The sequence below is a fragment of the Rhincodon typus genome, chromosome 18, assembly GCF_021869965.1.
Source record: "Rhincodon typus isolate 14 chromosome 18, sRhiTyp1.1, whole genome shotgun sequence".
Classification (NCBI taxonomy): Eukaryota; Metazoa; Chordata; class Chondrichthyes; order Orectolobiformes; family Rhincodontidae; genus Rhincodon; species Rhincodon typus.
Genome location: NC_063349.1, coordinates 43,198,629 through 43,210,837, shown reverse-complemented (window position 1 = coordinate 43,210,837; position 12,209 = coordinate 43,198,629). Strand labels below are relative to the sequence as shown.

Here is a 12,209-nt window from a genome sequence, read left to right as displayed (position 1 = left end):
TTCTGAAGAAGGGTCTAGGCCCGAAACGTCAGCCTTCCTGCTCCTCTGATGCTGCTTGGCCTGCTGTGTTCATCCAGCTCTACACCTTGTTATCTCAGATTCTCCAGCATCTGCAGTTCCTACTGTCTTGGACACCCACAGATGTAAGGAAGAAATCTTTACATAGAACATTTCATATCCCAAAGCACTTCACTGTCAATAGAATATTTCTATGGTGTCCTCACTTTTCTAATATCACCCAACTGAGGAAGAAGGGGAAGCAGCATGTATCCGTTGCTGATTCTCAGCCTGGACAAATATGGAGGGCTGGCAACAGGAAGAGCATCAGTTGTAAAACTGAGCACCAAGTCCAAAAACTTAAAAATAACACTTACAAGAGGTCATGTGATCCCAGGCAAACAACATGCAGTCAGCTGGGGAGATAATTCCTAAGAAACTTGTTGACATGAGTTTTGGAACTCAGTGACAGAGTGAGAGAGAGAGGGAGAGGGGGAGAGAAGGCCAGAGGCAAATCATTCACTGAGAAGAGGTCCTAACAGCAGAGGTGCTGTAGTCTAACAGCCAAACTCCAGAGCAGAGGGCTTTGGAGGTGTCAGAGAGGATATCGTATAAAGCTGTTGAAGACTTGCGATTAAGGAACCCATGTTAAGTAGATGAGCCTTTGGGATAGACATTGACTGAAGAAAATACACAGAAAGTTACTGAAAGGAAATGGATTAGAGCATGTTTGCCAGGCAAGGAGTTTTAATGTGAGGATAGAGATGATTCTTCACTTAGGTTCATGTAAGGGCATTACTGGGATAAAAGTGATGAATTTTCTTTCTAATTTTTGTAATGAGATTGCTCCAATAGTCCTTGTCTAGTCAGATTTAGTTCTTGCTTTTCTTTAAATAAACTTTTATGATCTTTGGTGAAAGTACATTGGCAGCTCTTGTGAATATGTTCAGTGATGCAGGCAGCAAACAGAAAGAAAAATCAAACTTATGGTCTATCACACCAGGTTTCTTGCTGAGATCTGACTTATCCAGTATGACCACCTGCTGAGCTCAGAACAGGACCCTATTGTGGCTACAATAGTTCCCAGGTAAAATCGCAGATTCCCAGGGCTACCTCTTTCGAAATCTTAACTTATAGACACTTTTGAATCAACCTGTTCAGAGATGTTATTACACACTTTTGCAGCAGGTGGAACTTGAACACGGGCCTCCTGGTCCAGAGTTAGCAACACTACTACTCGACCATGAGGGCCTTCAGTCTCGTCATACAAGCTGGTATTTAATTGTATTCAGGTGGTGAGGAGTAAGCAAGTATTCATGTGGGTGAATTAACATACGATGAATGGTGCCTAACTACAGGGCAGTTAACTGTAACTGTGTTTGTGAGGCCTGAAGGTGAATGTTTGTAAGGTGTTTATGTAAATAATACCTCATAGGGCCACAATGGAGAGAGTGTCTAGATGGCCAAACTGGAGCATATGCCCAAAGCTGGGTCCACTCCCTGAGTCTGGCTCCCATCATTTTCACTGGATTACTGTGGTGTATGGATTGTACCAGAACATTCTTGGCTCATGGAGGCTATTGCACATATTTAAATCAGATCCAATATTCACTATTGGGGTGTCTAAAACATGACATATGCATTTAAAACGTTTTAGGTAAAGGTCTAAAATTGTCAGAGTTCTTTGAAGTGGTAGGGTACCATTTTACCATTAGGATCCAAGGATAGATTTTAGAGAAGTAAAGTGTCCTTATGGAGAGGTTAGTAACCATTTTGGACAAGTCCGATTCCCCTTTGGACTGTTAAAAGAAGATATGAATCTACATTAAAGAAAGTAGATAACTCATTGACTCGCAAAAGGGGACTGAGATGAACTCCATCCTTAGTCCTATATCTGTCCCTGCCAGCTTTGACCCTGGAGGCTTGTACCGCTGGAGAACAGGGGAGGCAGTGAGTGGTTAGGGCTTGGAATGTGCAGTTTGAGAGTGTGGTGGAGGCAGGTTCAGTCAAAACAGTCGGTTAAAGACTGTAGGGTCAATATTGTCAAGATCACACAGAATGAATGGGGGAGTTGCAGGGAGCTGGCACCGTCTCGATGGACCAAATGGCCACCTTCTGTGCTATAGCCGTTACCAAGATAGGGAGGGGACAAGAACAAGCATTGGTTTGAAAACAAGAATGAGAAGTTTAAAAATCAGGGACTTCCAGAACTAGGAGTCAGTGTAGGTCAGTGAACATAGGGAGACTTCCCATATTGTACACCATTGAATATCTGATTGAGGAAGGTGAATTCCTTGTGCACAAGTCGTCCACAACATAAACTTCAATCTGTACTGGAGCTGAAAGAGAGTCTCATTAATTACAGAGCAGTGAGAATATAGAGCTAACTATCAGAGTGGGCAGATGAGGTGAATCACAGATGCGTTTAAGGGGAAGCTGTTTAAATACAGTGTGACAGGATGATTGTGAAGACTTATGCGCCAGTATGATCCAGTTGGGCCAAATGATCTGGCTCTGTTCTTCAGCTCTTTATAATTCTACTGAAAAGATAGAGGAAAGAGCAAATTTCTTCCCCAGCTCTGCCCTGTGTGGTCTTAGAAAGCAAAGGGCAGAAACTTACATGAGCCTGAGAGGCTTGGGCTATGGCAAGATTTTTGGCAGAATTGGGTGAGAAGTCCAGCCAGGACTATCTCGATGTTGGGAGCCATTTACCGCATCTTTTATGGATTTTCCAGGTGCCAGGTGAGTTTGTCTGAGGCAGTGCCAAGCTGCCAACTAGAGAGGACTATTGCTTGTTAAACACCTTATTAACACCACAACTCTCCTTATTAATATTCATCTTTCTATTTTATTAAATGTGCTGAACAAGCTCAAAATCAAGAGTTCTTGATATGGAAGAGAAGGTGGGTATGTGGCAATATCAGTTCACCATAGGCACTGAAGGATCTCCATGTTGGACAGCATTCACTTTCACCTCAGGATACTCACGATGGATACTGGCCAAACACTCCTCACACTGTTATCTGACATGTGCCAGCCTCCAAATACCCTCATGGCACATTTTCAATTCACTTACAGTACACTTCTACATTTACGCTACTGCACCTCAGTCTGCACCAGCAAATATCATTGTATCTGCTGCAAGGACACTGTGCACTCAGGAACATGCACCTAGCTCAGGGATTGGACGGGCTTCATTTCTGGGCTGTTCACTTGCTGTCATAGCACTTACTCACTCTGAGGTAACTTGAATGCACAACAACCTCTGCTTTGCTTTGCTTTGCTTAGCCTTGACTTTTTGCAAATTACCCCCTCAGGCTCAGTCTTGCTGCGCTGTTTCGTGCTGATGCAAAGCCAGGAATTTTGTCATGGTTCTCAGTCAACTCGAAAGGAGAAAGCCTTCAGCCAGGGGCTGCTGACCATTAAAGTCAAAGGCGGCCTTCAACAACAGCCCAAGATCTTTGACAGCTGCTCAGGGTGGCCAGCGTCAGAATCCTCTCCACGTAACGGGTGAGGTGCCTAATGTTGGGCAGCTCACCACCCACTTTGACCCTTTCCCCCTTGTTGTGGCCTGCTTTCCTCACCGACTGAGACAAAGGCGGATGCTACAAGAAATGAAAGTGGGTGATACAACTATTAGTTTTGTTGAAGGTTGGGAGTTGTCCTGAGTGAATGAGTAAGGCAGCACAGAGGGTATGCAGGGTTAGTGGCATCAGGAGTGGATGAGAACGAGTAAGGGAAGATTTTTCAGGCAACCGTGAGAGATAGAGCATGAGACTTGGTGGAAGATGGGTACAGTGGCAGAGACAGAGTGAGTTTAATACATTGGACAGAAGATGGTGGAAGCTGCCCTCGTGGAGTGGAGAAGGTCATTGACCTTCTTCCAAAAGTCCTGTGCATTCCTCCAGATGGCTGAGACTGCGTTGGGCTGGGTGGTAACTTTAGACCACAGTCCTGGCCTCCACAGCTGGTCCACGGTGAGAGCCATCCCACTTGTGCATCGCCCCTTCGACAGGATCTCCAACCGTCTGCATGCACAGGGGAATACCAGCATCTCCCAGTCTGCCATGTCTGGGGCTAATATCAATAACCATACAGGGCACCTCCAGACTGGCCAAGCTTGTACGGGTGCATAGCAGGCTTTTTAAGATAGTGCCAAAGCCAGGGATGCCAGTGAATTCCAGGATAGACGAGCAGTGGCAAGTTTTTCTGGGAATGGCGATCTTTTCTGGGAATGACCTGCTGGCAAGGTGGAAGCAAAATCAGACGTGATAGACACCATAGAGGCAGGGTCATAGAGCCATAGACTCAGAGTCATAAAGCACGGAAACAGGCCTTTCTGTCCAACCAGTCCATGCTGATCATATTCCCAAAATAAACTAATCCCACCTGCTTGGTCTTGGCCCATATCCCTCCAAACTTTTCCTATTCATGAACTTACCCAAATGTCTTTTAAATATAAATGTACCTGCATCTATCACATTCTCTGGCAGTTCATTCCACACACATGAGTTTGCCCCTCATGTCCTTTTTAAATCTTTCTCCTCTCATCTTAAAAGTATGCCCCTTAGTTTTGAAATCCCCCACCTTAGGAAACAAAATACCCTTGTCATTCACTTTATCTATACCCCTCATGATTTTATAAACCTCAATAAGGTCACCCCTCAACCTCCTAAGCTCCAGTGAAAAAAGTCCCAGTCTTATATTTCAAACCCTCCATTCGTGGCAATATCCTGGATCCTGGTTGGTAGTTAATGAGATGAGGTTGCTAAGATACAACGAGAAAACCCATTAGACCTTGCAGTGTAAAGCCCTCCAAAGCAGTCAATACAACTTACACTTAGCCAAGAAATCATCAGCTTCAGCCCAATTCTGTTAATTGACTATCCTCCAAGACTTGCATTATTCTCAAAAGAACACTTTAATCGCTCAGATTACCTACCACTGTGTTTTTATATTAAGGCAGGTATTAAGCCAATTAAATTAAATAGTATATAAAAAGCAGCCAGAGGGATTTATTGGAAGTGTGTTTGATTTGATTGAAGCTTTAATTGAGACCTTGGCCCTCAGATGAAGATTCCTATTGGAGATGTGAAATCTAGAAATTACTGTTCACATCAGTGTGCAAACATATAACGTATTCAGTTTGTGTTTTTAATAACTGAGTGAATGATTAACTTTAATTAGACTAGTAACTCCGCCAATACAGCAAGGTACGAAGGTAATCAGCATTCTACCTCTGATAATTAATGGTCATTTTGAGGCTGATGAAACAAAAAGAGAAAGATTGAGGGGACGGAAGTGCATCAGGAAAACAGGACAATTCAGAACAAGTCGTGTCCAAGTGGAGATGGGCTGAGTGAGATCAGCTTGAAGGGAGAGGTTGGATCAGCATGGGGTGAGGTCACTATGTTTTGTAACGAAAGCACATCCAGAGGAATAAAAGCCAAAGCGAATGTGGAAAGGACATTTCCTCATGCAGTTGAATCCAGAACTAGGGAGCACTGTGTAAAAATTACAGGTCACCTCTTTAGGACAGAAGTGAGGGAAAATATTTATTCTCTCAGTGGGTTGAGTGACTTTGGGGGTCTCAGTCTCTGAAGGTGGTGGAGACAGTGTCATTGAATCTTTTTAAGTCAGATTCTTGTTAGGTAGGGGAATATAAGTGTGGTAACCCCTACGAGGCCCAACTTTCATTCCAGCGGTGGCAATGTGGCTAAGGGGACTTGTGCCTGGCCACTAGGCCCATGGCCCATGACAGAGCACTTAACAAGGACTGTAAATTTGAACACTTTCTTTATTTCTTCATTTTTCTGCTTTTATATTCTATGTTTTGGGGTTTTAAGAGGGCAAACTACACAACACTTTTCACTGTATTTTGTAACAAGATACACGTGGCGATAGATAGGTAGATAGATAGATAGATGGGAAATCACTAATTAATCTACTTGTGAGGCTTGTTGAAGATGCATTCCTTTGGTAACAGACAATGGCCTGTCCAGCTGGAACTCATCACCTGAGCCTGGCCCTCTTCTGGAGCAGTGGTTAGTGTCCCTATCCTTGGAGGGAGAAGGCCTGGGTTCAAGTCCCACCTGCTCCTGAGGTATGTAATAACAGGTTGATTAGAAAACTAGGCTAATAAAGCATTTTTAAAAATATTATAAAGTGGACACAGTGAGAGAAACAGAAAGAAAAAATAAAGCAGACCCCAGTTGTCTGTCTGGGCATTTCTTGTAAATATTGAATTGGCTGCATGAGCGCTTTTACTGGTGGTAGATAGTAGTTAAAAAGAGTAAAAGAAAAGGTCATGGTGATTTTGGTGATGGGAAGGTCACTCAGTTGTGTGTGATAATACTTTTGGAAAGAAATGGAAAGAGAGAAAGAGTAATAAAGCAATATCCAGGTGCCCATATGGGCTTAGCTTATGAGGAGAGACTGAGTAGATTGGGATTATATTCATTGGAATTCAGAAGATTGAGGGGGGATCTTATAGAAACATATAAAGTTATGAAGGGACGAGATAAGATAGAAGTAGAGAGGATGTTTCCACTGGCAGGTGAAGCTAGGACAAGAGGGCATAGCCTCAAGATTAGAGGGAGCAGATTTAGGACTGAATTGAGAAGGAACTTCTTCACCCAGAGGGTTGTTAATCTATGGAGTGGAGTAGTTGACACTACTTCAGTAAACGTTTTTAAAGATAAGGTAGATTTTTTTTGAACAATAAAGGAATTAAGGGATACGGTGAGAACACGGGTAAGTGGATCTGAGTCCACGAAAAGATCAGCCATGATCTTATTGATTGGCGGAGCAGGCTCAAAGGGCCGGACGGCCTACTCCTGCTCCTACCTCTTATGTTCTATATTTAATTGGCTACACAGGTGATGACTGGTGGGAGTTAAAAAAGGAGAAAAAAACATAGAGAGTCACAGTGATTTTGGTGGTGGGAAAGTCACTCAGTTGTGCGTGATAGTGTTTCTGGGAATAAAAAATAGAACTAAAATAAAACAGAGCCAGAAGGGCCCTGTGGCACTGTGGTAATATCCCTCCCTCTGGCCTGGGTTCAAGTTCCATTTGCTTCAGAGGTGCGTAATATCATCTCTGAACAGGCTGATTTTAACAAAAAATACCCAGGGAATGGTCTGCAGACCTGTCTTTCCCAAGCTAGGACTAGCCTAAGTGTGCTCTGAGTAGTGGCGCTATTTTGGTGTTCAACAATAAATGATGTTACTTTCCAGTCAGGCTTCCTTAATTATTACATTGGTGTCAAGAGTCAAGAACAGTTTCGGATAGCCTGGCATTTCAATGACAGGGAGATATTGGAAATCCCTCTGTTTGGGAAACTGGAACCTTTTGATCTGGTTGTGGAGGATTGCCCCCAGTGTGCCAAAAAAATGAGGTACTTTTTCAGACAAATGGGATAGAAGGAGATCACTAACAAAAAGTCATTCTCGTGATTACTTGTGGGTCCCCAAATTTCAGCATCGTTTAAACCATCCAGCTACCCTGGAATCAAAATCCTTTGATGAACTGATAAATATAATGGGGGCACCTCTACAGACCCAAACCATCCGCTATATCGCAGCATGACAGGTTTAAGGTGGCAAGTCTACTTTCTGGGGAACCAGTTACTGAACACTGTTAGTTTGGGTCAGTTCTTCTGGAAAAGTTAAGGAGTCATTTAGTTTGTGGAAGTAATAATATTGCAACCCAAAGGAAGTTACTGACAGAACCAGGACCTGGACATTGAGAAAGCTATAAATCTGGCCTTTCCCCACGAACACTCAGAAAACGGGTCTTGGGAGCTTCAGGGGTCCTTAACCTTTACCACAGAGCCATGTCCCCAGTGGACAATACTCGCAGCTCCCGTTGATCGCCAAGGAAGGGCAACCAGAGTTGGAGGCTGCAAGGTCCAGAACAGGGTGAGAAGTTTCTCCACAATACAGTGAGGGGCAAGAATATCCATGCCGCTGTTGTGGTCATAGGGTCTGCCTCAGACAAAATCACCAAAACAGGCGAAACACGCACCGCCTGGTTTGAAGAGTGAAGTCAACTCAAGACAGGACGTTGCAAAATAAATCAGCCCGAGGATGAGGAACTGATACAGCTAAGTTGCGTCACTGCTGTCAAAGTGGCCCCTATTAATATAATACTTCTTAGACATGGAGGTAGACTCAGTTATCAACCATGTGTTGTTGAGGAGCAAACCTTTCATTCCAATGGGGCATCTTGTCTGAAGTCTGCGAGACACCAAGGCTAGTTTTGGCCACATACATTGGTGAACCCTTACATATTAATGGGAGCACTATAACTCCAGTAACGCATGGGCAACAGACAGTCTCATTCCCCTTGCTGGTGGTGCAAGGGCCAGTCCCAACTTTTTGGGAAGGGACTGAATACAGAAAATCAGCCTGGGTTGGCAACAGATTTTTAAAATGGGTACCGGCAATCTATAAAGTATCAGTTGAGCTTCCTGAGTTATTACAAAAAGGTTTTCCTGGATAGTTAGGAATGTGGAATTCCAAACACAAATACCATAATTGAATAGATTGGCAGGACTAGGCTCGAGGAGCCCAATAGCCTAGTTCTGCCTCTAAGTCACTTGTTCATACTGCAGGTTCATTCAAAATTATCTCAAATTAGGAACAATTCAACTTAGAATAAAATGAAATAAAGAACTATGGATGCTCGAGATCTGAAACACACTAAAACAAAAATTGCTGGAGAAGCTCAGCAGGTCTCGCATTACCTGTGGAAAGAAAACAGAGTTAACCTATCGAGTCCGGTGACCCTTCTTCAATTCTGATGAAGGGTCACTGGACTCAAAATAATCACTAGGCTTTCTCCATTGATGCTGCCAGACGATACATCTTAGGTCTGCTGTAAGTGCAAAATAATATCAGCAACAGAGACTAGTGTCTTGGGGATAGCAAGAACTGCAGATGCTGGACTCAGAGTCAATAAAACATGGAACTGGAGGAACACAGCAGGTCAGGCAGCGTCAGAGGAGCAGGAAAATTGACATTACGGGTTTACACCCTTCATCAGGACTCATCAGACTAATGTCTTAGAAACTGTAAAATACCCCAAAGGGATTCATGTAATAAAATTTAACATTGAACAACTTATCATGACAGATCATCAAATGGCCAAAGAGCTACTTTAAGAGAGAGAGGGGTAGAGAAGGAATCTCAGAGGTGTAACAAGTTATAGGGAGAGCTTGGGTGCAAGGTGCTCATGAGAGGGCAACATTGGAAGAATGCAAAGAGTTGTAGAGCTGAAGAAGATTACAGGTATAAGGAGTTAAGTGTGGACTTGAAAGGAAACCCGGTTGCTAAGCTGTGTAGCTACACAGCCACTGGGAGGCACTGCACACACCAATCACCATGCTGACTCATATAGCTTTGACTTCCAGAAACCGCTCATACAGTGGAAAACAATTTATAGGGAATATTAATAGAGAAATATTAAAGCAAGGGTTAGAATTTTAAAATCGAGGTGTTGTAAAAAGGGAGCCAATGGCAGTCACAGGTATGAAGGGGGAATGGGATTTGGTGTGAATGAAGTTACTAGTGGCAGAACTTTAGGTTTTATCGATGGTGGATATTGAAGGTTAGTGAGGAGATTCCAGTGTAAAGGTTGAGTCCAGTGAAGTGTGGAAGAATCTTCTACTAGCAGATGAACTGAAGTAGAAGTGGATACAGTCAATTTTACGCATTTGTGTTCAGGATCCATTTGGGAAAGGGTGTGTATGTTAATATGAGTACATAGTCGTAACCCATTCAGCAAGTGTGAAGCTGGAGGAGAATGATCAAAACTGTTGATGTTCACTTTTATTACCCTGTTATCATCCAGAGTCCTGAAGATCTGCTCAGCGTATTCGGAAGACTTGGGACCCACAGTCCCATCACAAAAGTGTCGCCTGAACTCATGAAGGGTGATCAACCCACTAGGACACTCTTTGATGAATTTTCTGTAAAAATGTAATAGCTCAAAGTTAATAATCACCAGTAATTCCTGTTGTTTACCATTGCTGAGGGGGTAGCTCATGACTTTCTTGAACAAGAGTGGCAGGACTAATGAATGAAGTAAGGCAGGACCAGTTAGTACTTTATTCACTGGAGTTTAAAAAAATCCGGGGATGGGATTTCATAGAAACTTACACAATTCTAAATGGACCAGACTGGCTAATAGCAGGCAGGATGTGTCCAATGGCAGGGAGTCCAGGACCAAGGATCACAATCTAAGGTTACGGGCTAGTCCATTTAGGACTGAGATGAGGGAAAATTCCTTCACCCTGAGAGTGGTGAGCCTGTGGAATTCTACACCACAGAAGGTAGTTGAAGCCAAAACATTGAATGTTTTGAAGATAGATATACTCGTTAGCACTAGAGGGATCAAAGGAGCAAATGTGGGAATAGGCACTGGGTATGATGGTCTGCCATGATCATATTGAATGGTTGACCAGGATCAAAGGGCTGAATGGCCTACTCCTCTTCCCATTTTCCTACGATTTTGTGCTTTTTTTCTATGTTTCTGTGTCAGGAGATTGTGACCTCATGACAACAACAAAAATTTGTATCCGTATAGCATCTGTAATATAATGAAAGATCCATTATAAAAGACCAGCAAGGTTTGAGATTCATAAGGTGATAATGGGGCAATGGTTAAAAGCTTTTTCAAAGAGAAACGTTCTAAGGAGCATCTTAAACAAGTCAGACAGAAATGGAGAGGTTGGAGGCTGCAATCAGATCTGCCACATTCTTATTGAATGATGAGCAGACTCAAGGAGCTGACTGGCCTATTCCAACTCTTACTTTGTACATTTGCATGTATTTTGAAATTTCTGCTGGTTGGTATGAACCAATATCCTCTCTAAGTGTTCTGACTCCCACGGCTGCCTTGACAATAATTTCTTACAGACTGTAAGGGCTCCATTCCATTCTCCCAGTCTCTCTGGCCATGACACCTATCCCATGATGGCTCTACCATGCAGCTGTCTTCCTTTTTCCTCAAAGGGGGATTCTCCTCCCACCCCCTCATCCTGTGTTCGGAGACTTGATCTTCACCATTGCATTGCCCACATTTCTGTTCTTCTTGGAGAACCAATTAACACACTTTGTTCCTGCAGTATAAATTGTTGTGTTCCTTTGAAATTTGGCATTCTTGCATCATGCCCTGACAGGTACAAGATGAAAAGCTTCAACAACCAGTCTCCATTTTCAATAAGATTCAAGTTCAATGCTACCCTCCTCCTTTTGCCTTCCACTGTGAGATTTTGTGGCATTTAATCTCTCCTGCCTTCCACCTTATCACAAAACTTCCTTTTCGTTCTTTTCCTACATCCTGGCCATTCCTGCCCGGGTTAAATTCTGTCACATTTGAAAATGCTCCAGGTTCTGACAAAAGATCTTGTATCTCCAGCATTAACCCTGTTCCTTATTCCAGCAATGCTCCTGATCTGCTGAGATTTCTAGCATTTTCTGTCTCAATTACTGAGATGCAATGACCATACTAAATGGGAATAATTATTCAAGTGGAATACCTCCTAACTATAGCTGCTGATTCTACTGTTTGCTGCAGTGCTGGTGATGCTCTCATTTATTGCAAAAACCAATAGTAAATGCTATAAACTCTAGCCGAATACATTGCTTGGAATTCTGTTCTGATTAAACTCTTAGAAAATAACTCTACAATACATGGACAGCAATGGTTTGTTAATGGAATGATATGAAAGATTACCTGTACCATACATGAAGTTCCAGAACATATGTATCCTTCCTCCTTGGAGGAAGCACAGCACTCTGGCCCATGTCTCACACAAAGCAATTCTCCAGATATAGTCTCTGAAACAATTCTCCAGATTGCAGTTTATCTTTATATACACAAGGGAAGATTAACTTCAATGTAGTTTGGTGCACTTTGAGAATTAACTTCAAAGAACATAATCTGTATTGACCTTCAGAAGTACGATTACCTTATAATTTGTGGAGTTTCATTAACCAATGGACTCTGGTTGTTTGTTCTTGCTATGTACCTATTGCTGACTCAAGGTCAACATATGTTTCCCAGCCTTAGATTCCCTGACCATGAAAATATCATAAATTATTGTAAATAGCATCGGGTTCATTAATGATCCTTTGAGAAAGAAATCTGCTGTCTCTAGCGAGTCCGACTGATATGTGACTCCAGAGGCAATGACATATTGGTGATGC

General features: G+C 42.8%; 1 protein-coding gene across 1 annotated transcript in view; it reads right to left on the bottom strand.

The window, feature by feature from the left end:
* Nucleotides 1-11,869, bottom strand: part of si:ch211-245j22.3 (uncharacterized protein LOC563798 homolog) — an 18,690-nt gene extending 6,821 nt beyond the window's left edge. The window contains exons 1-2 of the mRNA XM_048607664.1: nucleotides 11,737-11,869; nucleotides 9,835-9,967 (exon numbers count right to left, since the gene is read on the bottom strand). Coding sequence (XP_048463621.1) covers nucleotides 9,835-9,967; nucleotides 11,737-11,807 — 204 coding nt within the window. The 5' untranslated portion in view covers nucleotides 11,808-11,869. The remainder of the gene's footprint in view (nucleotides 1-9,834; nucleotides 9,968-11,736) is intronic.
* Nucleotides 11,870-12,209: the final 340 nt, after the last annotated feature.